The sequence below is a fragment of the Gopherus flavomarginatus genome, chromosome 4 (genome assembly GCF_025201925.1).
Source record: "Gopherus flavomarginatus isolate rGopFla2 chromosome 4, rGopFla2.mat.asm, whole genome shotgun sequence".
Classification (NCBI taxonomy): Eukaryota; Metazoa; Chordata; order Testudines; family Testudinidae; genus Gopherus; species Gopherus flavomarginatus.
The window spans coordinates 135,366,186-135,392,865 of record NC_066620.1 but is presented as its reverse complement, the minus strand read 5'-3'; the positions used below and the strand labels follow the sequence as shown (position 1 = coordinate 135,392,865).

The 26,680-nt window shown below is 38.7% G+C and overlaps 1 protein-coding gene across 4 annotated transcripts in view; it reads left to right on the top strand.

The window, feature by feature from the left end:
- CRYBG1 (crystallin beta-gamma domain containing 1) overlaps window positions 1–26,680 on the top strand; it is a 165,569-nt gene that overhangs the window by 110,987 nt on the left and 27,902 nt on the right. For 3 of the 4 annotated variants that reach the window (XM_050951344.1, XM_050951346.1, XM_050951347.1), the window contains 10 exons: window positions 1,201–2,714; window positions 13,776–15,156; window positions 15,253–15,429; window positions 18,231–18,278; window positions 18,382–18,500; window positions 21,982–22,144; window positions 23,134–23,273; window positions 25,491–25,617; window positions 25,918–25,953; window positions 26,360–26,517. In XM_050951344.1, the coding sequence (XP_050807301.1) occupies window positions 1,201–2,714; window positions 13,776–15,156; window positions 15,253–15,429; window positions 18,231–18,278; window positions 18,382–18,500; window positions 21,982–22,144; window positions 23,134–23,273; window positions 25,491–25,617; window positions 25,918–25,953; window positions 26,360–26,517 (3,863 nt within the window). The remainder of the gene's footprint in view (window positions 1–1,200; window positions 2,715–13,775; window positions 15,157–15,252; window positions 15,430–18,230; window positions 18,279–18,381; window positions 18,501–21,981; window positions 22,145–23,133; window positions 23,274–25,490; window positions 25,618–25,917; window positions 25,954–26,359; window positions 26,518–26,680) is intronic. The other variant, XM_050951348.1, reaches the window with a different exon arrangement.

The following is a 26,680-nucleotide window of genomic DNA, read 5'->3' as shown; positions in this document are numbered from 1 at the left end:
TAATTTTGACATGCTGTTAAGATTTTTTTCAATTTTTATTTATTTAAATGTTCATAGTTGCACAGAATCGTGCTAAGAATTGTTTTTATTTTAATCCATATTTTTCAGTTACGGGGAATCAGGGGGGGAGGTCAGACAATTATTTACTGGCAGTAGAAGCTGAGATTCAAAAAATTTACTTTATATATTTTACAATTTATGTCTTAATTATAAAGTTTAATAGCCTTAAATCTAACTTCTCAAGCAGGTAAAAATAAGAAAAACTGCTATCTGTGAACTTTGATTATTGATGGAAGTATTTTCATCAGCTTGTTTGTGTATGGGGAAATAAATGTTTATCAACATTTACTGATAAAAATCTAATCCTTCCAATGCTAGGTATAAAGAAAATATTAGTCTGTTTAAAAATAAAATGTACACAATTTACTGTGAAAAGATTTAGACTGTTAATATTGTGAAAGGGTCTTTGTTTGTTTTGCTCTAATTTTTCAGCAAACAAAATTGATTTGTATAGCACTAATCACTTTAGACAGGAAATATTATTTAAAACGTTTGTTATATTTTGATTGCTGAAGATTTTCCAGTGCATTACTCCTGCTTTTTAAAGTGTTTATGTTCTTTGTAACTTACTGACAGATATTGTAAATATACTAGTATTCTCTAGATAACCTGTCAAACAGGAAATAAGTTAATTTGAAGTTATAGGGTAAAATTTAACTCATAGGGTTTAATTCTGCCCTCGGTCACTTATACTAATGTGCATTGAACTCAATGGTCTAGCACTATTTAACAGAGGGCAGATTTTGGTCCACAGTGTAACACAGCTGGTAATATTTTTCCTCTGTAATAACTTAAACCTCCTTTGCAAAATTGCTATGGAAATAAATCACTTCAGACATAAAAAGCTATGGACCTGTCTTCACATTGATGAACACACTGAAAGTGCGTGCACAAGTATTTGAAGATTTGAGACTTGTATTACCAATAAAATTAAAGCAAGATGTGTGTAATTAGAAAAGAATTGTATAACAATATATAAAACCAAAGTAAAGCATTTCTATTCTAAGAAGACCTACTGTTCAATAAACAGTTTAGTTCCCCTTTGCTACTTCTTGGAACATATAAATGTTTATTAATAATATGTTTGAAGAAATACCTTCACATTATCAAACTTTTTTTTTTCTTCCTGATTTTGTTTAGTCCAAAACACAGTCTCCAGAGTCTTCCAAAGAAGAGAACAAAAAGAAACCGGTATTAGGAAAGCTTGGAAATTTGTTTAGTACAGGGCGGAGAAAAAATGCCAAAAATTCACTAGAACCCTCTACAAGTCCAAATATTAAAAGTGGGAAATCAGTTTCTCCTTATAAGGATACAGCTTCCCTGAAATCATTAGATAGTGAAGACCTAAAGAAAGAAGAATGTACAATTCCCCAAGTGCAGGAGGAAAGAAGTTGCAATGATCTTGCAGAGACACAAGAATATTGTGAGAAAATAACACCTTTGCGTCATGATATTATTACAGCATGGAGTGGCAGGGAAGTCTTTTCTGATATTGAGAGGTCACCTGATTGGAACAGTAGCACCGAAACAATAAAAAACACATTCTCTGAAAGTGACCTTACAGTGGAGACATTAGAACTAAAAGAAGAGCCTGTTGTAGACATTACTAATTCCACAACACCAGATTTCATCAGAAGTTTGAATAATTTATCTAGTGAAGACTTAGAAAAGAACATATTAAATCATAAACCACTAGTGAATGTGCAAGGATCTGCACAACCTGAGTATGCAGCATCAAAGGAATTGCCACACAGTTTGAAATCCAAATCAGCTGAGCACGGACATCCTGCTAGAGTTCTAACATTAGATATCTATCTTAGTAAAACAGATGAAACACCTTTTAATGAATCTGTGACTTTTCTATCAGGAGAAGTTTGGAGTGACACAGATACAATGGATAAAAAATCTGTTACTAGGAGATCTGGAAGGAGGAGAAAATCTCAGTCATCTAGTGAGACTTTAAATGGAGAGAGAAATCAGACTGAGAATACTGCAAAAGAAGATTCTGCTTTTGGTGATGTTCCTTCTGATGTGGTTTCAGAAAAGATAACCAACTCAGAAAGAAAAATTAAATCTCCTCAACAAACTTCTGAACGGAGCTTTTCTACCTTGAGTAACCAGGACTTAAAAATCGGATCTAACCACAAGGGACTGCCTAAAACCGAATCTGAGAAAAGCAAACAGCATGTCCCAACTTCATCCCCTTTCAGGAGATCATTTAAAAAGAATCAATCTGATGCAGTCCCTATTTCTCCCACTAGTTTGAAGAGTCCGGTAAAAGATTCTTTACCGAAAAAGCAGTTTACACAACCTATGTCAGCAACAGAAGGTAACCCAACAACAAAAAATACTTCATTGGAAAAGAGAGCGGTATCTGCACCTACTTGTGAAAACAAAGCAGAGACCTCCAAAGTTTCCTCTCCCAGTGACACAGAGAACACTATTTCTTTGCTTTCTGAAAGTAAAACTGAACCCAAGGCAGCGAAACGTGTAAATAGCTCTGAGGGAAGAGCTCTCTTGCGTACTGAAGGGATTCAGAATGGAGAAATAGGCAAATCCACCGAAAAACAAGCAAATTCCGATTTAGATAGCACAAAGCTGAGAAATTTATGTTTGGATGTTTCCAGATCTACAGTTACAACAAAAGTTAGCCTGTAAGTAATTTTATACTTTAATTTGACTGCTCATTTGTAGCTTTTACCTTGACAAAATCAATCCATTTTCATATAGCACTTATTAAATATCTATCTAAATATCTAGATTATTCTCAGTTATAAATGACACTGAGAATTTGAAAATCATGCATTTCTATCAAATTTTGTATGGACCATAGTAACAAGTAACACTTAAAGATTACTTTAAAAAAATACTAAAAATGATATTTTTTCAGTTTTTCTTTGTGCTTTTGAAAACTTTGCATGTAGTCTGTTTCACTGTGTGCTACTGTATAGTCATTTAGTTTCTCGTTTATAAAGGTCTTTCATGCAAAGATCAGCTGGAGAGGTGAAAAAACAGTCCTGTTTAAAAATTGTACTGTCAAAAAGTGGAATTTTTAAGTGTCAGTATAAAAAGCAAAAGTCAAGTTGACAGTGTCCCATATTATATTATGAAGTGACAGTCACGCTTGTATCAGAGCAATAGAAAAGCAAAATGTATGCTTAGATGGATGCTTAATTTGAATTCAAGGTGTTGAAAAATAAAATATCTCCTACAAGGCTTACTGTCAGAATTTGACCCTGACATTAAAAAGCAGAGTAATGAAACACCTCGTCTTGGTTATTGTTGACTGAAACTTGGTGATGGGGATGAGTGTGCTTACTAATTGATAAATGTTCAGGTTTGCTGAATGAATAACCTGAGCTATCTCACCTAAGGCCGAATTTTTGTGATGTATAGTACACCTGCCACTCCCATTAACTTCTACTGACATCAAAGGTGCTTAGTGTCTTGTAGGACATGCTCAATAGCCTGCAAGATTGATTCTCTTGTGCTTCTTAAGCTGTGTCTACACTAGAAAGTTTACAGTGGCATGGTTGTATCGATGCAGCTGCACCACTGTAAGATCTCTCCTGTAGCTGCTCTATGCTGACAGGAGAGAGCTCTCCTGTCAACATAATAAAATCACCCCCAACGAGCAACAGTAGCTATGTTGGCAGGAGAAGCTCTCCCACCGACAGCACTGTGCACACTACCACTGGCATAGGTGGCTCAGGAGGGTGTGTTGTTTTTTTTTTCATATCCATGAGTGACATATGTTTTGCTGACATAAGCAATAGTATAGACATGGCCTTATACTGAGATTGTTGACTACTGTTGTTAGTTATACACTACTGTAACAGCATCTGTCAAGTGAATGTCACACTTTATATAAGCAGCTGACTTCAACTGAGATAGTTAAGATACCAAATGAGATTCATCAGGTCATCATTTGAAAATGTTCCAATCAGAACATGCAAATTGTAAAACTAAGTGTGTATCAAACTGCTGTATAATGGAAAAAAAGATTGGCAGTCTCATTACAAAGAGACTTTTTTTCCCCACACAGTACATTAGACAGAAGAAGAAATTTACCTTGCATAGCTCAGAGGGCTGTGTTTTTAGTTTTAAAAGTTAATAAGATATGACATATTTTTTTAAAAATGTTTGCTTTTTATCCCTTTCTGTTTGACTAACCCCAGTTATTTTCACACATTCACCTTCCCCTGACCTATCAAATGAAACTAAATCTCAGCAATATAGTTGTTTTTTATAATGCCAAAATATGCTTGCTTTTACACCATTATGCACAAAGATCTGGGAATAGTTAAATGCTGCTATAGAAACATTACAGATAGCAAAAACTTTTGTGGATTGTTTTTTTCATTTGACAGTTCATACAAATAGTGATAGTATTTTTTGTCTTTTAAATTGTTTTGGCAAACAAGGGTAGCTAACCTCCCTCACCCCACCCCATCCACCTCCACACATTACAAAATATGGATATTTAAAATCTAGGATACTTTCCTTATTCTATTATAGCACCTTTTTAAAGGTGCTATAATTTGAGGCCCAAGTGTCCTGAGTCTACCATTAATGAAGTTATGGCTAAATTTCGGATGATACTACATCACAGTAGCTCTGAAGGAAGCATAAGACCTGAGGCTTGCAACTATTTGATATTCTTAATGCAAGTCTTGGCCCCAGTTATCGCAGGTGATGTTCAAACATTGGTTTGTAGCTGCCTGCATTTGTGTCCATTTGTTAAATTAGCCAGGTCTGTGATCACACAATTTTGTTTTGCTTGTGTCAGTCTCTGATGTTCTCGCCTCAGTGTAATTTGTGAAGCTTGTCATTTTTGCCATATGTTGCCTGTTTGAGTCACCTTCCTTATATAGCTAAACTGGGGGAGGTCTAACTGCTTGCTTCAGCTGACTGCTACGTAGTAGACAGTATGTCATCTTTAAAGGGGAATCCACCAGTTTTATCTTAGAGCTTGTCTACACTTAAAACACTGTAGTGGTGCTGCTGTAGCACTTCAAAGAAGACGCTGCTTATGTCAATGGGAGGGCTTCTCCTGTCAGGGTAGGTAGTCCACTTTCTCAAGAGGCAGTAGCTAGGTTGACAAGAGAATTCTCCCATCAGTCTAGTGCTGTCTAAATGGGGGTTTAGGTCAGTTTAACTGCATCACTCAGGGGTGTGGATTTTTCACACCCTTGAGCAAAGTAATTATACCGACTTAATTTCCTAATGTAGACCAAGTATTATACCTGCTCACACTTGGTGAGCAAACAGTTTGCAGGTTTAGTGAATTGCAGGCTGAGTTGCACTGCTTAGTGAATTGCATGAATTAGCCAGACTTGAATGAGTATAGGAGGCAGGTTTACATGATAGATGGATGATCTATCTTCCACTCTTCCCTACATAAGAATATATTTCAAGCACACCAACAATGAGCCAGGTGTTTTGGTTTTTTTACCTTTGCTACGTATCGCATTGTTTATTCAATTTAATACACCTCTACTCCGATATAACGTGTTCATAGGGAGCCAAAAATCCCTACCACGTTATAGGTGAAATGCCGTTAAATGGGGTGGCGGTGCAGGGCTGCAGTAGTGATTTAAAGAGTCTGGGGCTCCAGCCGTGGGGAGCTCCAGGCCCTTTAAATCGACCCCGGAGCTCCGCTGCCGCAGCCCTGGGGTAGCAGCAGCAGGGCTCCAGCAGTGATTTAAAGGGCCCAGGGCTCCCCGCAGCAGCTGGAGCCCCAGACCTTTTAAAGCGCTGCCAGAGCCCCGCTGCTACCGCACTATATGTGAACCCGTGTTATATTGGGTCGCATTATAGCGGGGTAGAGGTGTACAAAGGATACCTTTATTGGTGCCTCATGTTTTAAGGCAGCATTTCCCAAAGCACAGAACATCCCTCTTTGGGGGAATGGGTTCTCAAAAGTTCAGATGTGGGGTGCCCTGACAGACCTCTTAATTATTTGGCAGAGTTTGTTTTCGTTTTTTAAAAGAGAGGTTTCTACCTGTTGCTGTGAAGAAACACATGCTTCACATTTTGAAAGTTAACTGAGGCAGTGGTATTTACCTGAATTGAAGTGAGCCTGCAATTATACCTGTGAGGAGCTAACTGCCTTGTTTATTTCAATGGATGCTAACTCAGATTTGCTTAATAATACTTTAAATGTTAAAATTGAGTGCTTGTTAAAGCATGTACAAAAGGAACGGAAGGATCATATTATGAACACTACACCAGAAGTGCCCAAAGTGTAGGGTGATGAGTGTGAAGGACTGGCTGGGAAGGGGAGACATGGAAGATATATACATTAAAATTAGTCTTACAACAATTGCAGGAGGTGAGGGCACAATTGGTTTCCTTTTCCTGAATGGGAACTCAGCTTTCAAAAGTTTAAGAAATACTAGCTATAGGCAAGCAAAAAACTGTGTCTAACAGTATGTCTATATTGCAGTTAGACACCCACGGCTGGCCTGTGACAGCTGACTTGGGCTGTGGGACTTTTTAATTGCAGTGTCCAAGCACAGGCTCTAGGATCCAGCAAGATAGGCGGGTCCTAAAGCTCAAACTGCATCCTGAGCCCAGAAGTCTACACAGAAATTAAACAGCCCCACAGACCCAGCCAGCGGCAGGTTTTTAATTTACAGTGTAGACAAGCCCTAAATATCTGGAGAATCTTGCTTATGAAGCTGTATAAGGGCTTCTGTTGACATAGCTGTCTCCTCTCGGAGGTGGATTCCCTATATTGGTGGGAAACCTCTCCGGTCAACATAGGTGGCATCTTCATTAAACGCTACAGCAGCGCCACCACTGCAGTGCTGTAGCATAGACAAGCCCCATAGACATGGTTTTCATGGTTTCAGTTTGTTCTTGCTGAAATACGGCCTGCCGAGGGGGCAGTTAGAATGGTCCCTAAGTTTTAACAGTTTTTCTCTGCTTGCCAAATGTTCTACTAGGGCTACTAGGATTATACGAAGAATGGAAAACCTTATGAAAGGAGACTCAAAGAGCTTGGCTTGTTTAGCCTAACCAAAAGAAGGCTAAGGGGAGATATAATTGCTCTCTATAAATACATCAAAGGGATAAATAGCGAGGGAGCGGGGTTATTTAAGTTAAGTTAAGTGCCAGAATAAATAGATATAAACTGGCCATCAACAAGTTTAGGCTTGAAATTAGATGAAAGTTTCTAACCATCAGAGGAATGAACTTCTGGAACAGTTTTCCAAGCGGAACAGTGGGGGCAAAACACCTAACTGGCTTTAAGACTGAGCTTGATAAATTTGTGGAGAGGATCATAGATTATTAGGGTTGGAAGGGATCTCAGGAGGTCATCTAGTTCAACCCCCTACTCAAAGCAGGACCAATCCCCAACTAAATTCCCAAATCCCTAAATGGTCCCCTCAAGGATTGAACTCGCAACCGTGAGTTTAGCAGGCCCATGCTCAAACCACTGAACTATCCCCACCCCCATCATCCCTATGATGAGACTACCTACAATGGCATGTAGGCAGCCTTCTACTGCTAGTAGCAAATATTTCCATCAGCCGGTGATGGGACACTAGATGGGGAGGGCTCTGAGTTACTACAGAGAATTCTAACCCAGGTATCTTTCTGGTGGGTTTTGCCCACATGCTCAGGCTCTGGCTGATTGCCATATTTCGGTTCAGGAAGGAATTTTCCCCTGGGTCAGATTGGCAGGGACCCTGTGGGGCTTTTACCTTCCTGTACAGCATGGGGCATTGGTGACTTGCAGGTTTAAAACAAGTTTAAATGGCAGATTCTCTGTAATTTTAAGTTTTTAAATCATGATTTGAGGACTCAGTAACTCAACCAGAGATTAGAGGTCTATTACAGGAGTGGGTGGGTGAGGTTCTGTGGACTGCATTGAGCAGGAGGGCAGACTAGATGATCACGATGGTCCCTTCTGGGCTTAAAGTCTGAGTCTACAGTGAAGAAATTTATGTACCTTCTAGTTGTGATCATATTTGAACAAGTTTCTGTCATCAGTATGCCTGTGTTGATGGAGGGACGTCTTACAAAAGAGATGGCATTTGCTGTGCTATATAGGCTGTCCACATAAACTCATTTGTACTCCCACCTATGTCAATTCCTATTCAATTTAGTGGATAGTATTCTATGCCAACTGATCATGTACAGTAACTCCTCACTTAAAGTCGTCCCGCTTAACATTGTTTCGTTGTTACTTTGCTGATCAGTTAGGGAAAATACTCATTTAAAGTTGTGCAATGCTCCACTGTTACGTTGTTTGGCTGCCTGCTTTCTCCACAGCTGGCAGCCTCCCTATGCCCCCCCGTGCCTCCCACCCGCTGGCAGACACCATGGATCAGCACCTTCCCCCTCCACCCCCCACCTTCTGCCTGCAAAAATCAGCTGGCTTGCAGCATTTTGGAGGCAGGAGGGAGGGAGGAGGAGCAAGGACTTGGTGCACAGGCTCCCTCTGCCTCCCGAACGTGGCAAACCATCTGATTGCCCCAGGTAGAAGGGATGGGGGGAGGAGCGAGGACTCGGCACGCCTCCTCCCTCCCCTGCCTCCTGAATGTGGCAGTCAGCTGGTTTGCGGCATTTAGAAGGGAGGGGGGAGGAGCCAGGACATAGCAAGCAAAGTAAATGGGGAGGAGGTGGGGGGGGAGAAGAGGCGGGTTAAGGGTGGAGGCTTGGGGGAAGGGGTGGAGTGGGTAGGCTGAGGGTTGAGCCCCCCCACCCCGGTGCTTGCAGAGTAGAGGAAGCTGCCCTGGAACCTAACCCCCCCCTCCCGACACTTAGATTAGTTCTTATGGGGAAATTGGATTCGCTGAACATCATTTCACTTAAAGTCGCATTTTTCAGAAACATAACTACAACGTTAAGTGAGGAGTTACTGTATAGACTTCACCTGTCTTTTTTTTTTTTTTTTTTTTAAGAGCCTGCTGGGAACTGATCGGTGATCTCCCACAATTGCCAGACTTCTCGTAGTGCGTTTACACACACTATGTGTTCTCTCATCAGTGCATACATGTAACTCCCTGTAATGTTTAGGGAACAGATCACAATCATTGAGGGGAGAATGGTCAGTTAACACTTTTAATATACCACTCTGACAAGTTTTGAAGATTTATGCCCTAATTCTTAACTGTGTTCTGTCCTGTTTACATTGTTCCTGCAGCATAAAAGGACCTGAAAACAGACTTATTTCCCCTGCCCTGCCAGGAATTCCTTCTCTCCCCATCCTCCTCTATTTTGCGAAGAGGTTCCTTGCCAGCATAACAGCCCTATCCCATCTCCTTTGGAGTCCCTTATGTAGAATGCATTGGATGGAGTGTGACCAGAGCACTCTGCTCTGGCTGTTCTGGGCTGCAGGATGGCCCATAGACAGCTGAGTGAAGCTTCCATGAATTAGACCAGCCCCAGAGAAAGTTCAATATAATCAAGGGGCCTTGGAACAACCAAGAATTTGGAAGTCAGAAAGGTGATGTAAAGCCATTGCTCCTGACTACCCAGGCTGCACCTCCTAAGAAGCACAGCTCAGAATCTGGTCTTGCAAATTTGTCATCTTGCGTTTAGAAACAGAAGTTAACAAAACTTTTCAGACTTCACTGTAAATTATCAAACAAAATTCATAATTGTGAGAAAATGTTTCTCACTACCCAGTTTAACAGGTATATTTACAGGAGAAATAAATCAGAAAATATAATGTTGGATATCAAGTAATAATTTTGGTTGATTTCAATTTTTAAAAAAGGTTGGGTGAAAATGAAACTCTTTCAATGTATTCCAAGTATCAGAGGGGTAGTCGTGTTAGTCTGGATCTGTAAAAGCAGCAAAGAATCTTGTGGCACCTTATAGACTAACAGACATTTTGGAGCATGAGCTTTTGTGGGTGAATACCCACTTCGTCAGATGCATGTAGTGGAAATTTCCAAGGGCAGGTATATATATGCAGGCAAGCTAGAGATAATGAGGTTAGTTCAATCAGGGAGGATGAGGCCCTGTTCTAGCAGTTGAGGTGTGAAAACCAAGGGAGGAGAAACTGGTTTTGTAGTTGGCAAGCCATTCACAGTCTTTGTTTAATCCTGAGCTGATGGTGTCAAATTTGCAGATGAACTGAAGCTCAGCAGTTTCTCTTTGAAGTCTGGTCCTGACATTTTTTTGCTGCAAGATGGCCACCTTAAGGTCTGCTATAGTGTGACCAGGAAGGTTGAAGTGTTCTCCTACAGGTTTTTGTATATTGCCATTCCTAATATCTGATTTGTGTCCGTTTATCCTTTTCCGTAGGGACTGTCCAGTTTGGCCGATGTACATAGCAGAGGGGCATTGCTGGCATATGATGGCATATATTACATTGGTGGACTTGCAGGTGAATGAACCGGTGATGGTATGGCTGATCTGGTTAGGTCCTGTGATGGTGTCACTGGTGTAGATATGTGGGCAGAGTTGGCATCGAGGTTTGTTGCATGGATTGGTTCCTGAGCTAGAGTTACTGTGGTGCGGTGTGCAGCTGCTGGTGAGAATATGTTTCAGGTTGGCAGGTTGCCTGTGAGCGAGGACTGGCCTGCCACCCAAGGCCTGTGAAAGTGTGGGATCGTTGTCCAGGATGGGTTATAGATCCCTGATGATGCGTTGGAGGGGTTTTAGCTGGGGACTGTATGTGATGGCCAGTGGAGTCCTGTTGGTTTCTTTCTTGGGTTTGTCTTGCAGTAGGAGGCTTCTGGGTCCACATCTGGCTCTGTTGATCTGTTTCCTAATTTCCTCGTGCGGGTATTGTAGTTTTGAGAATGCTTGGTGGAGATTTTGTACGTGTTGGTCTCTGTCTGAGGGGTTAGAGCAGATGCGATTGTACCTCAGTGCTTGGCTGTAGACAATGGATTGTGTGATGTGCCCGGGATGGAAGCTGGAGGCATGAAGGTAGGCATAGTGGTTAGTAGGTTTTCGGTATAGGGTGGTGTTAATGTGACCATCACTTATTTGCACCGTGGTGTCCAGGAAGTGGACCTCCCATGTAGATGGTCCAGGCTGAGGTTGATGGTGGGGTGGAAGCTGTTGAAATCGTGGTGGAATTTTTCCAGAGTCTCCTTCCCATGGGTCCAGATGATGAAGATGTCATCAATGTAGTGTAGGTAGAGAAGGGGCGTGAGTGGACGAGAGCCGAGGAAGCCTTGTTCCAGGTCAGCCATAAAAATATTGGCATATTGTGAGGCCATGCGCGTGCCCGTAGCGGTACCACTGATCTGGAGATATATATTGTCATCAAATTTGAAATAGTTGTATGTGAGGATAAAGGCACAGAGCTCAGCAGCCAGTTGTGCTGTGGCATCATCAGGGATACTGTTCCTGACAGCTTGTATTCCATCTGTGTGTGGGATGTTTGTGTATAGAGCCTCTACGTCCATGGTGGCTAGGATGGTGTTTTTTGGAAGGTCACCAATGCATTGTAGTTTCCTCAGGAAATCAGTGGTGTCACGGAGATAGCTGGGAGTGCTGATGGCATAGGGTCTGAGTAGAGTGTCCACATATCCAGACAGTCCTTCAGTGAGAGTGCCAATGCCCGAGATGATGGGACGTCCAGGATTTCCGGGTTTGTGGATCTCGGGTGTAGATAGAATAACCCTGGTCGGGGCTCTAAGGGTATGTTGATTTGTTCCGGTGTTAGTGTAGGGAGTGTCCTGAGTAGATGTTGCAGTTTCTTAGTGTATTCCTCAGTGGGATCTGAGGGAAGTGGCCTGTAGAATTTGGTGTTGGAGAGTTGTCTGGCGGCCTCCTTTTGGTAGTCAGACCTGTTCATGATGACAACAGCACCTCCTTTATCAGCCTCTTCGATGATAATGTCAGGGTGGTTTCTGAGGCTGTGGATGGCATTGCGTTCTGCACGACTTAGGTTATGAGGCAAGTGATGTTGTGTTTCCACAATTTCTGCCTGTGCACGTCAGCGGAAGCATTCAATGTATAGGTCCAGACTGTCATTTCGACCCTCAGGAGGAGTCCATGTGGAATTCTTCTTGTGCTGTTGGTGGGAGGGTACTTATGTATCAGTGCGCTTTTCAGTGTTGTCCTGAAAGTATTCTTTGAGTCAGAGACGGCAATAGTAGGCTTCCAGATCGCTGCAGAACTGTGTCATGTTGGTGGGGGTGGCAGGGCAGAAAGAGTCTCCGAGATAGGACAGACTTTTCTTCTGGGCTGAGTGTGTAGTTGGATAGATTGACGATATTGCTGGGTGGGTTGGGGGTACCACGGTTGTGGCTCCATGAGGCAGATAGGAGTTTAGACAGCTTACAGTCCTTTTTCCTTTGTAGAGAGGTGAAGTGAGTAATGCAGATCTCCTGTCTTATTTTAGTGAAGTCCGTTTGTATGGAAGTTTGGTTATTAATGAGAGTCTCCAGGTTGGAGAGCTCTTTTTTGATGTTTTCCTGTTTGCTGTATAGGATGCTGATCAGGTGGTTCCTCAGTTTCTTTGATAGAGTATGGCATAATCTCTCACTGTGGTCTGTGTAGTATGTAGATAGCAGTGGATTTTTTACCTTTAGTCCATTTGGTATGATGTCCATCCGTTTGCATTTGGAAAGGAAGACGATATCTGTCTGTATTTGTGCAAGTTTCTTCATGAGGTTGATGGATTTCCACTCCATACGGCTAAATGCAGTGCTTGCCAACTACAAAACCAGTTTCTCCTCCCTTGGTTTTCACACCTCAACTGCTAGCACAGGGCCTCATCCTCCCTGATTGAACTAACCTCATTATCTCTAGCTTGCCTGCATATATATACCTGCCCCTGGAAATTTCCACTACATGCATCTGACGAAGTGGGTATTCACCCACGAAAGCTCATGCTCCAAAACGTCTGTTAGTCTATAAGGTGCCACAGGATTCTTTGCTGCTTTTAATGTATTCCAAGTTTAAAAAGGAATATAGTGAAATAAATTAATTCTTCAAAAGCCCACCTCGGTTTACTCTAAAAATGTATCTGACTTATAAAAAAGAATTCAATAAATTGTCTCCACTGTTAAACTTTGACTTTTGAGATATGTAAATAGTTGAAATCCTCTGCAGTGTTTGGCTATCTGATACACTGTGTTTATCTACGAAATATTGTTAGGAACTTTATGTGTGTTTCTAAGTTTGGTAAGCTAGTCAAATAATATCAGTTGACTGTATTAGTTGACCAAGGTCAAATATCGTCCAATATTCCAGCAAGAATGCCCTGATGTAGGTGTCTGCCTATCTTTTTCATTGCATCATAATACCATTCTTGCCTTTTTCAGAACTTCATTTCATTGCGTTTCTCATTTTTTTCCCGAATTAAATTAACTCTGTTAAAAGTTTTTTGTAATTAGGCATAAGTACCTGTCTGAAGCTAAGCCTATTAAAGATCATAAAGTCTTACTCTTTTTAGTTAATATTATAATAAATCAGTGCTTTCAAATATGTGACCATATCTGATGATGATTGACTAATATTTGACTAGTCAGCTTGTTTGGGACCAGCCAAATGTCCAACCCTATGTTTGACATTGTGAAATACATTTTTCCTGACTTTGGGTTACTGTTGGTAGCACACTTATTATTCCTTTCTTTTTATGAAATCCTGTTGGAATATTGTAACTTAAACTGAATATTGATACTGGAAAAATATATTATTATGAATCTGTGTTTTATTTCTTATTTTTAAATTAGTACAATGATTCAACTTAAGAATACATTACAAAATAACTTTCACTGTGCTTCTTGCAGTCCTGCCAAACCTAAGAATGTAGAACTGAATTTGAAAGCTCCTAAAAGTCTTGAAGACCTAGAAAATGAACACGATTCTCTTGAAAAGCCAGTTAATAAAATTAACAGCAGCATTGCCAACAAAATTTCCTTGTTTGAAAATAAACGTGCTAATCAGCGCCAGCGACCCTCTGATGTCACTGCTTTGAAAAATAACACTGTATCAAATACATTTGTTGGTAGAGCAAAGCTGAAATTTGGAAAACAACCCCAGGAATATGAACAAACTGATAAAATAATTAATAAGCAAAACAATCACCAGAAGTTACCTGAAAATGTATCATGGGTGAAAGAAGGCTCAGCAGAAATAAAGGCCAAACCTGAAGAAGGCTCTCAAGTAGGAACGTTAGGTAACGAGGAGGTTGAAAAGGCAGCAGAGCTTAAGAAAGGAAAAGTTGCAGGATCGCTGTTTAACCAAACAAGCAAAGCAGATGCTAATGGTTGCTCTTTAAGACAAGCAGGTGTAGAACCTACCACTATTAATAAAGACAGTTTGTTACCTGTAATTTCTTTACAAGACTCCAACAAAAATGAAATCTTAAAAGATAATGCGAATAGAGCAATTAATGCAAGCTCAAAATCCCACCACAGTGGCAAAAAAATACTGTTATCAAACATAGAAATCTCATCTCCTTGTAAAGATGATAAATGTCCCCTAAAATCTGATGTAGTTTCCAACGAATCAGAATTGGGGCAGAATGTGCTTTTTCAGATACAAAATGAAGGCAAAAAGACAGAAACAAGAGAGCCAATCTCTACAAACATGGAGCCTAACAAAGGCAATTTAGAAAACAGAGAGACATTAGAGCAAAATATTACTAATGCTCAGCAAAGCCCAAGTAACACTGGTAATATTTCTCCTTGTAAAGATGAGAGTATTTCTGATTCCCCTTCTGACATGAAAAAGTTTACTGAAACTATCAAAAATCTAGACAGCTCAGTTTGCATACCCCAGAAGAAGAAAAGGCCAAAGCTTCCAAATTCCCCTGCACCCCATTTTGCAATGCCTCCAATTCATGAAGACAACTTAGAGAAAGTATTTGATCCCAGTGTATTTACATTGGGTTTGGGAATAAAGAGAGGAAAAACACAAGATCTAGCACCGGCCCTACAACTTAAAATGCAGAACAGGGATAGTACGGATGGTGAAATTAAGAGGTCCCGTCTGGAAAAAAGCGCTGTCTTCTCAAGCTTGCTGTCATCTACAGTTAAAGGAAAGGTGTTTACTCCCTCTGTAACCTCAGTAAATACTATCACAACAACTTTCGCAACTGACTCCTCAGGGATGCCTTCTTTACAACTTGATGCAGCCAGACCATTTGACATGCCTCAAAATTCTGAGGTAATAAAACTAAATAATTCAGAAAATTAAACCTTATGAAACACTGCTTGGCTGCTAAAACACAAAACAAATTTTCATTTTGATTTTGCAATTCAGTCTCTTTCAGATTTAAAAGTTCCAAATTACATGGAAAAATATTTCCAAACAGGAGATGCAAAAGAACAACTAAATTCACAAATGCCAAACTATGGAAGCACTGACAAAAATTTCTCAAGCTTGTTAAAGTCTAGCTCATATGAACCAAATATCCCTTCTGGCTTTCTAGACGGAGAGGTGAGTACGTTGCAATTCTTCTAACTGGTTGGAAAAGTTCTTCAGCTTTCGTGTTATCTTCAGTACACACAATTTGACTTGTTTTTCCTTCCAAGTAGTGAAGTACATAAATTGTGAGTTTAGAAGAGTGGGTAAATGTGGAAATTATATTGTGTGTGTAGCCCTTATTGATGATTCTACAATGTGTCCTTTTCCGAGGAATCTTAATAAATAATAATCAAACACTAGACATTCTGTTCGGAATCCTCAGTTTCCCTTTTTTAAAATAAAGCTTATTCTGATTTACTTCTGTAGAACAGTAGAACACTTTCTGTTTTCTTGCCCAGTTCTGTAGACTTTTGAAGACATACACTTCCTATTGATATTCACTGCTTCCCTCCCCAACAAAACACAGGGCCATTTCACTGCTGCAGAGATAATGGGTCAGGCTTCCTTAACTTTTCCTCTGTACTCCTTGTATTTAGGGCAGTAGTCATAATTTTTAAGGAGACTTTAAAAATGGCCTGGTGAAAGATGCTTGATTAATAACCCTGGATATTGAAGTCCTTTTGTCTGTTCACAGAATGGGTGTTCATGGGAAGTATTCACACAGAATATTAACTTGATTTTTAAAGTTAATTCAAGGGCAGACCTACTTGTTCCCTCAGTAATGTTCTGTTGCACTACATGTTAGGATCAACTCACTTTACTGCTGTCTGAACTATGAATAAATGTACAGCTATTTCTATAGAATCATAGAATGTTAGGGTTGGAAGGGACCTCAGGAGGTCATCTAGTCCAACCCCCTGCTCAAAGCAGGACCAATCCCCAGATTTTTACCACAGTTTCCCAAATGGCCCCCTCAAGGATTGAACTTGCAAGCCTGTGTTTAGCAGGCCAATGCTCAAACCACTGGTATCCCCCCCTATCTACAGACCTCTTAACATTCAAAAATATTCCCCACCAATATCAAAAAGGCAAAGTACATTCAGTAGGTGGTAGGAAAAAAGGAGAGTAGCAGAGCTGTGAGCTCCCAAATTTAATAATCCCCTCAAAATGGTGTATAGAATTGAGGGAGAATACAGAAAACCAGGAAGTACTTCTCAAAACTGAATAATTTTTCTGCTCTCTTTGGTGTATCCACCAGTGCTTAATAGTAGGTTGGGACATTTGGAAGGCTGGTTTTTCTTTTTCCTTCTCAAGAAAACAGAAAGCCCTGTCCTGCACTATTAAGGTTTCATGTTCTTTTCATCAGAATTGAGACTTTTGTCAAATGTTTCAAGACTGCAGATTAGTTTGAGTGTAGCAGTAGTTTGGATTTACACTGTGACGAAGTGGGTATTCGTCCACGAAATCTCATGCTCCAAAATGTCTGTTAATCTATAAGGTGCCACAGGACTCTTTGCTGCTTTTACTGTGAAGAGAAGGGGCTTGTGCTCTGATCTTTTCTAATGGCATGATTTCAAAAATAAATTGTGAAGCTCAATGACTAAAGATAGTTCAATGGTTACTTACCCATCCATGTTTATTCTGTTGCCCGTGGGTTAAATGGAATGTTTTTGACAAGCATAGGGTCCTGATCCTGCAAAAAGATGAAACTTACTTCTGTGGATTTCATAGGACTCCGTACATCTCCCTTTGCAAGACTGGGGCCTTTTTTTACTGTATCTTCCTTAGGAGAGGAAGAGACAATTGTTTTATTTGTATGAAGTGGACCTATTATACGTGTTCTCTTGACTAAGCTTGATAGTAAAGTTAATAAGCAGCATAAAGGAAAGGAATATAAGGACAGCAACAAACAATTACCTTAAAAAACTGGGCAAGTGCTGACTGGAATTTAATCAGAAGCTAGAAAACCAGTCCTGCAGTAATAGTCTCAACTCATTACGATGATGCCTATAAAAAATGAGCCATCATTAGGCAGCTGGTGTTTTGAGACCAATGTCTGTCATGCTCACCAGCATTGTCCCATTGTTTCCTTGCACTTGCAGTCTGTCGGTATCCATCTGTGGTGTGTTGTCTCTTACTTAGATTGTAAACTCCTTGGGGCAGGGAATGTCTTTTTGTTCTTTATCCACTGCTGAAGATGATGGGGTCTTGGTCCATAGGTACTAGTGCAATATAAATAAATAAAAATGTTAATGTTTTCTTCTGTTTATTAGAAACACAATATATAATCACAGCTTTATTGCATATTCTCTATCACTTAGTTCAACATTGATTTAAAATGTTTGCTTTTAAAATTGTATGTTTTCTAACTCAGTGTACTTTGACTGTTTTGTCTGGCATATTTTTGTTTAGTCTACTCGTGTTGTCACATTCTTGTAATTTTATAAATCCACATTTATAACTAAAAGATGTCCATAAGAAAATTGATTGTGCTGATTATTTTAAATGTATATTTTTATATGTCAGCATATCTAATCTTTCCAATATTTGTATATGCTTCTTAAAAAATAGCTTTTCTTGCATTTTTTCCATGGTATCTCTATACAAAAAACATTTTACACTTTATTGAATTCACATACTACTGTAATTCCAGTACAACCTCAATTTTCTAAGTGGTCTGTGAGAACACCTTTGGAAAATCTGGAAAGCTGGCCAGCAGGATTTTCAAGGGTACCTGGTCCACAGGCAACACTTTAACTAGTCACATTTGTGTACATGTGACAGAGTGGTCTACAGTAGGAGAAATTTGAAACAAAATTAAAATCAATTTAAATAATACCAAATAAGAACACAATTATTTGATTGTTTTGTAATGGAAAAATAACACACTCTAGTAAGTATCTATTCATATTTTTTTCTCCCCTGTCTATCAGGCATTTTCAGGAAACAGCCAAAATAAAATCAATCCCAGACCTGGCAAGGTAAGGTTTATATTTTCTGGTTTTTGTTACAGACTACTATTTCCTGTTAGATTACAAATGGTGATATATAATGCTCCTGTGGTGTGTTTTTGTTTTAATACAGATGGTGATATATAGTGAATCAAACTCTCACAAGAATGGTATAGAAGTTTTTAATGATGTTTTGGATTGCAGCTCTTGGGTGCTGTCATCAGTGATTTTAGTTAAAGTCATCCGAGGATGGTAAGATGGGAATTTTTCTCCCTGTGATTTTGCCCCATATCCATGAGGCTAGGAACAAAGGGAGGAGAACCACTTTGTAACTCCATTGCAGTACTATTTCAACTCTGTCAACTTAACCATATTTTGATTGTCCATTGTATTTTGGCCAAACCAAATCAAGAAACAGTTTTCTAATATTAGACCCTTCCTCAGCTAGTACATGGCTTCTAAACTGTGCCCATTGTCCAGCCAACTGGGTTAGCCTGAGCTGGTTTTATACCATATATGCAACTGTTTTAGCAAACATGATTGCTGATCCAAAATAGACAGGGTCTTTACATGTCCGTGAAGGCATACCTCTACACCCACCAGGGCCCTGTTGAGGCCAATGATATGTAGCATGGAATTAACTGTAGGCAGGTAGGGTCCCAGGAGCGTGCAAGGGTCTGCCTGACTAGAGTAAATTGCAGTATTCGGGGAGAGGGGGCGCGTTATCATAGTAAAGCGTGATCATGGTGACATCATTTCAGCTAAAAATCTGTGTTCATTTCTCTTAAATCTTTGTTTCCTCAAGGGGTCATACTATAGGTGAGAGGTTAAAACTCTGCTTAAAGTTTCCCAGATGGACACGTGGCACACTAACAGCCAAGATGCAATATTTTTTCATTAACAAATTCTTCTTTAATAGATGTAGCTGTTTTTGATGTCACATATGTGAAATTCACAAGTTACAGATTTTTTTTGTCAACTTCTACACCACTAATCCCTGTTTAAAAGCAATCTAATTTGCATACTTTAGTTTACACATTGGACTACTTACCAAATATAAAAGCCTTTGGGCAGTTTAACGCTTCTATAAAATTCATGTAGTCCTCCTTTTTTCATTTTGATATCCCTTTCTACATAACTACTTTTGCATATGCTATCTCATTGTTCATAAAAAAAAAAAAAACCTACACCACAGTGATATAGTGTAGCCATGATGTGGAGTCCTGGAAACCCAACAGAAAGCACTTTGAATTTCCTCTACAAAAAATTTTTCTCTTAACTAAATCCTTTTGCAATAACTTCAGTAAATGACCACTCTGTCTATATCATCACACACGATGACAGAAGACACTCAGCCTTTGTCCCCATGCCTCACAACATGCCTTATGGTAAGTGTGGCATTATTAAACAGAAGCTTCATATCCCATCAGATCCTATTGCTTCATTATATTTTATTACCAAATTGATGTTGTGAGGAGTTTGATAATAAAATGCATCTTTTCACGTAGTTAGAGGTTCAGACAAGTTCTGGGATTAGGTGTGAGCCTAGAAAGTGTTGTGTTAAAGCAAGTATTCTTACCATTCCAGATTGCACCAATATAAAAGTGTCAAGCACTTTCTAATGAAATTGCAGTGCCACCAGTAGGTATTTGTATTTTTAAAAGAACATTAAACACGAACACTGGACAATAACTTGCATGTCAGCAACTTTTGGTGTATTTACTATCTCCATTTGATCAGTTGTTTTGGGAAAGAATTTCAAAGTTAATGCTTCTGTCCTTTCTTAACTATTACTCCTGTTGTGTCTTGGTATTTAGTATATTTATTTAAGATCACATTGTTTTCATGCCTCAGCTTTGCCCGGGCATAACAGTATGATGTGCATTTCTTTGTATTTGATTATTTAAGACAGACTGAAGATTGCATTAACATTTTATTAAACAGTTAATTATAGAAAGCATCATGGTTTTTAACTGTAAGTGTTAGGATAGCACATATCATAGCTTAGTTAAGCAAGACTGCAATAGGAAGCTGATGCTTAAGGGTATGGTATTGTAGAGGTAGGGAAGTATGAACAGTTTCTACTCCAGATTTCTCTCTCTTAGATAAGATGCTTTATTAGAAGCTTTTATTAATTGGAGAATTGGTAAATGCAGCCCAGCATGATAGAAAACTTATGTTTCATGCAGGGTGGACTTAATTTAAATCAAATTGATTTAAATCACTAATCAGGAAGACTCAATTTAATCATGGATTTCTACATAAAGTGCATTCTTGTTGGTTGTTATAACCTTAATACATATTCTTCACAACTCAGAGACAGATGAGACGCAAACTGGGTCTCTTTTATGGCCTGCTGCCATTATAGGTTTTCACTTCTAGTGAGAGAATGGTATGGTAGTTCTCAAATCAATGAAGGCTACACTCAGAAAGACCTCAAGACTTCTGGAATATGCTTCTCAAACAGTTTCACTTGTATTTCTACTGCCTGTTCCTCCCTTCTCACATTTATCTCCAGACTTCTTCTCCTTCTCCAGATCTATTCCCCCCTCCCCCCCAAACAATCTTCTGTTCATTGAACTTTTTGAAACTTTGTACTTTTAGAGAGAGGTAAGGGATTTATTCTGTATACACAAATTTGCAGAGACACAATAGGGTTGAGGTCTGTTATTTCTCACCTCTATATATTATATTGTTAATTTAAAAACATTTTTACATGTTATCTCTGGAGACACAAATCCACAGTTTGACAACTACAAAACTAAGCATTTCTGATTATATCTTCTAGCTCAAGGGAGGCAACCTATAGCACGCGTGCCGCAGGCGGCACACAAGCTGATTTTCAGTGGCACTCACACTACCCCAGTCCTGGCCACCAGTCTGGGGAGCTCTGTATTTTAATTTAATTTTAAATTAAGCTTCTTAAACATTTTAAAAACCTTATTTACTTTACATACAACAATAGTTTAGTTATATATATATATATATATATATATATATATATATATAATAGACTTATAAAAAGAGACCTTCTAAAAACGTTAAAATGTGTTACTGGCATGCAAAATCTTACAGTAGAGTGAATAAATGAAGACTCGGCACACCACTTCTGAAAGGTTGCCAACCCCTGTTCTAGATTTAGCACTGAGTCCCATTGGGTAGATAGAAAGTTTAACCGAAATAATCTATACAGAAGCCCCTGGAACCCAATAAAATTGGGTCCCTAATCCATGAATATATTGTCTCATACTATAGAATTAGAATTTGTAATCCCTGTTCCATGATGAGTTATCTTTGAGCTATAATATATCTTAATTAAAATTATCTTTAGATAGGTTTTTTCCTTAAAAATCTGGTTTAAATAAAAAAAAATCATTGGATTTTTATCCACCCTGGTTTCATGGCTGCTTTACGTTTACTAAATGACTTTTTCATGGGCGATGTTTTATATTTTGGGGGAAAGATTTTTGTACATAAACAACATTTGGACTTAAAAAGTGTGGGCAGCATTGTGTATAAATCTCTATACTAATGAGAATATATCATAGTTATCAGGCCAGAAGGAATAATCTAGTCTGATCTCCCGCATAACCCAGGACATATGACTTCTCTGAATTAATTCTTGCTTCAAGTCCAATAGCTGTTGTTGAACTAGAGCATATCTTTTAGAAAATCATGATTAGTTAAAATGTCATCATGAAAAGTATGAAGGGGAAACTTTTCTGTTCTTTAGCTGGATTCTATATGAGAGACCAAATTTTGAAGGACCCTCTTTTCCTCTGGAGGAAGGAGAACTGGAGCTCACTAATATTTGGGGTGAAAATACTTCTGAAGAGAAAGATGACTATAACTCAGCTAAGCCTGCAGTGATTGGTTCAATTAAACATGTAGTAAAGGCAAGTAATATAATCTATTTTTGTTCAATTCTTAAATATTTTTCAGAGTTTGTTTCCTCTACTGGCATAAATAATTCTGATGTCAAGAAACTGATTTATTAACTCACCAAACATATCATTACTTAAATTATGGGTGTTTGAGACACATTTGAGCTTATGCAATGATTCTGTGGGTTGTTAATAAAATAATTGGTGGTGTATTGCAGTAGCAACTCTGATAGCACTAGTATGGTGGGGGAGAAAGGAAACCCTACTCCTTGATATTTATCGTTACTTAATCCCTCAAAACATAGTAGAAATTTAAAATGCAGTATAAGCCTTGCAAATTGATTAAAAATAAAATCTCCAAAGTTCAGTAAGTACATGGGATCTAACATACACTTTTTTTTGTGCACCCAATTTACACACATTCTAGTGCACACCCACAAATCCAGATTTGCATTAACAAATACCTATAGCCACACAAATTGTAGGTTTTCAGTACATGGTATTAGCATACACAACTTATTGTGTGTGTGTTAACGTATCATTCAGAAGTCTTGCCATTTGAAGGTTGCTAAAATAGGCTATAAGCTGTAACAATGTTTGAAAGGGAAAAGGAGGCATGCTTGATTTGTAAATAGGCTTTTAAAAAAATGAGGGTTCTATTAAAGAACTTTCTCTGTAGTGTTATCCTCATATTTAATTAGACAAAATATAGAAGAGACCAAGGGAGATGCATGCCTGCACAGGTGTCAGAAAAGTCAGGAATGAAAAGTTAGATTTGAGAATCATTGAGAGAGATTTCAACACACGGAGAAATGTGAGAGAGGAAAAACCACCAACCACACCACATTTCACTTACAGGCATCCATATAGCGGTAACTGAGAGAGAATAGGCTAAATGGCTTATGAACAGCAGAAGTGTTTTAAAAACTGATTTAGTTACAATAAATTATATAATAGAAATAAAAAATGATGCTACAATTACAGAATTACCGTTTTTCCAGGATTACAGGGTTTGCCAAATTGACCTGTATACAGGACCAGAAGGGCTGGGAATTGTAACTTCATTTTTTGATGACACTGAGGAAACTGGTATATTTGGCACAACACAGAAGACTTGTTCTATAAAAGTACATTGGGGCATGTAAGTATATAGTTTTATGTGTGTGTATGTACTGATATAAAAGAAATTTATTTTAAAATTGTTGGTTATAGCTGTCAGACATGCAAACATACAGTTTTACTTCTAGTCACTTAGTGTGATGTGGTCACTCACTAAAACAGTTGTTTTCAACCTGTGGTCTGTGAACACCTGTGGGTCTGCAGATTATGCCGAAGATTTCCAAAAGGGTCCGTACCTCCATCTGACATTTTCTTAGGAGTCCACAAATGAAAAAGTGTTGAAAACCACTGCACTAAAAGGTTATCTGTTTAAAAGGCTATCCTACATATAAATACTAAGCCAGCTGTTCTCAAACTGTTGGTTAGGACCCAAAAGTGGGTCGCAACCCCATTTTAATAGGGTCACCTGCTGTGGTCTCCATATTAATTATTATCAATTTCACATAAGAAAGACAACCTTATATGGAGAGATTTCTGCCAATAAGTTCAGTTTCTTCAGTAAACACAATGAGAAGGCAAGAATTGAGTTTCTGAACTCTGACTTTAGGACTGAAACACATTGATAGGGAAGTGTGGTCACACATTTATAATACTGCCCATGTTGTACCTTCTGTGGACAAATGAAGTACTGGAATCTAAAACAAAGTTGATGCTAAACTAAAGAGATTTATTTATTATCTGTAACACTTATGGGTCATGACTTTACTGGTTAAACTATGATAAAAAATTTCCTCTCAAAACTGCTTTGGGTGGAAAACCTGGCTTTCAACTAAATTAGCATTTTCTCAAGAACAATTAATTTTCTGTGCAAAATTTTGACTTATCATCAAAAAAACCAAACAAAACATTTTTATTTGGAAATGCCATTGTTGTGCCTCATACCTGAATTCTGCTGTGAAGGCTGCCTTCACCAACTGGACTACAGTTCCCGTAATGGTTTTTAGCCAAAAGTTATTGGTGTTCACAAAAATAGGACCTATAAACCTTGAACAGTTGAAATTTTCCTGGGGGGAGGGACCATTTTCGAACCAGCTGTGCCCTAAACATGTTACTAAATAATGACGTATAATGGTTTTGATCTTTCAGCAGCGTAGCAAGACCAGAGTTTTAATCATATTTCAGCAAATGTATTGAAATATCAAAGTATGCACCACCTAATTTGGGGAAGCATCCTTGTAAACCTTGTATTTAGACTGTCTGAGAGTGATTAATGGTTTCATAAAAATGCAAATAATGGATAACAGGAAGGTCAATCTGTGCTGTATTCTTTCTATACTAAATGTTGAAGAGGATGTGATAAAGCAGAGACTCTACTTTGGGAAAGATATAAAGAGCCAAATAGCCAAAATTTCTGTTATCAGCAGTTTGCATTTACTGGGAAAGAACTCCTCTGTGCCACAAAACATTCACTAATCAGTGCACTTGTCCTGTGTGTCAAAATTCTGGAAGGCTACTTTGTGCCTGGAACCAAGAAACTGCTGATTGTGAAAATACTTGGGTCTCATTTCTGAGCTATTTGAACTTTTTAATTAATAGTGAGGAAAATAAAACCAACCAAACCAAAAAACAAACAAACAAATCTGCAGTTGTCTGATATGTCATGAAAGCTGGATAGCATTTGCATTGAATCTGGCTCTAGGTTGGTGAGGATCTTCTTTAACTCACTTTAAAAAAATCAGTTCTGTACCCATGAAATCTATTTTTAAATATAAAAATGTCTCCAATAAATAGACAATAATACAGGCTTCAGTCATTGTCTGAAACTCCTGTTACCCAACACAGGGTCAAATCCCCAAACATATGTTAACTATTGTGAAAATTCCTTAGGCCCTAATCCTGCAAACAAGCACAGAACCATTGGGAGGGCAGGTCTACACTTAAAATGCTGCATCAGTACAGTTGCACTGGTACAGCTACATCCCTGTAGCATTTACATGAAGATGCTTCTACAGTGATGGGAGAGAGCTCTGCTGTTAGCATAGTTAATCCACCTTCCCGAGAGGTAGTAGCTATGTCGACAGGAGAAGACCAGAGCAGACCAGACTAGACTGCACAGTCACGGAAGTGTGCACTAACATATCTGTTCTCAGGCTGGTGGCATGATGATAAATGTGGTCCTGTATTTACTTTCTTTTAATGGGTAATGGCCTCTGTTGTAAGATACCGTATGAGCATGACATTGGTGTTTATTGTAATTGAGAAACACTGAACTATTTAACTTTTTTTCATCTTAATCTAGATGGCTAATTTTTGAAGAACCTGGTTTCCAGGGAATCCCTTTAATGTTGGAGCCTGGCGAATATGCTAACTTATCATTTTGGGAGAAGAAGGAAGCATACATTAGGTCCCTGAGACCCTTGAAAATGGTAAAATGATTAGAGCTAGTATGTTAACAATAACATTAGTGGCACAAGACTCTGCAGGATTCACAAAAATAAACTATAAAACATCATATTTAATGACTTTTTCAAAGTAGTATGCAGTGCTATTTATAGGTCTTTGGACTCTTATTCTTAATTGCACCCATCAGTGTTTTATCTTCTTGACTTTGATATTGTGGACTTTGAAAAAAGTCATCTTAAAGAAGACTGTTTTTTTGTAAAATAGTTATACATATGTAAATTTATTACAAACAAGTTATTTTTATTTTTGTAATTTTTTTTTAGGGTGGCCGCAAAGTTGAATCCATTGAAGAACCAAAGGTAAAAACCAGTTGATATATTACATTTAATTTAATCACTATGAGACCAGCTCTTTTAAATGTGACAACCAAACACCCCCACACTCATTTACCGTGGTGATGTCATGAGTACTGGTATGGTGGCTGGGCTGTGCATGCATGGTGCTGAAACACAGTGATACTGCAACTTTTGTCATATCTGATTACCAGTCACTAATTATGTGTATGATGGCACAGTGTACACTTTTACAGTGACTGGATAATAAATATTAGGGCAGACCCCTGAGCCAGTATACAAACTCACTGATTAGTTTCATAGTCTGATCCTTCGTTTATTTTGTGCTATGCACCTAAAGTCAATCTGCTGTCAAAACTTGTAACTAATGCACTTTTTCAGTAACTGCCACTTTATTTCATCTTTGCTAAAGGTAGTAATTTACGAGAAGCCGTTTTTCGAAGGGAAATGCATGAAACTGGAATCAGAAATACTCACTCTTATTGAGGAAGAAAAGCAAAAAGAAGAATTTGGAGAAAATAAGACACTGCCACTTATATCGGTGGGGTCCATAAAAGTGTTGGAAGGAGTGTAAGTAGAGGAAAATGCCACAAACAGTTCTAATTGCAGAATGAAGGAAAGGCTGGTGCAAATAATAACACCATAGTGTCGGAAATTGCACTAGATAAGAAGATGCAATATACAGTTGCTGTCTTCGTCCTCATAGCTATTTCATTGGGTTAGATCAGTGCAA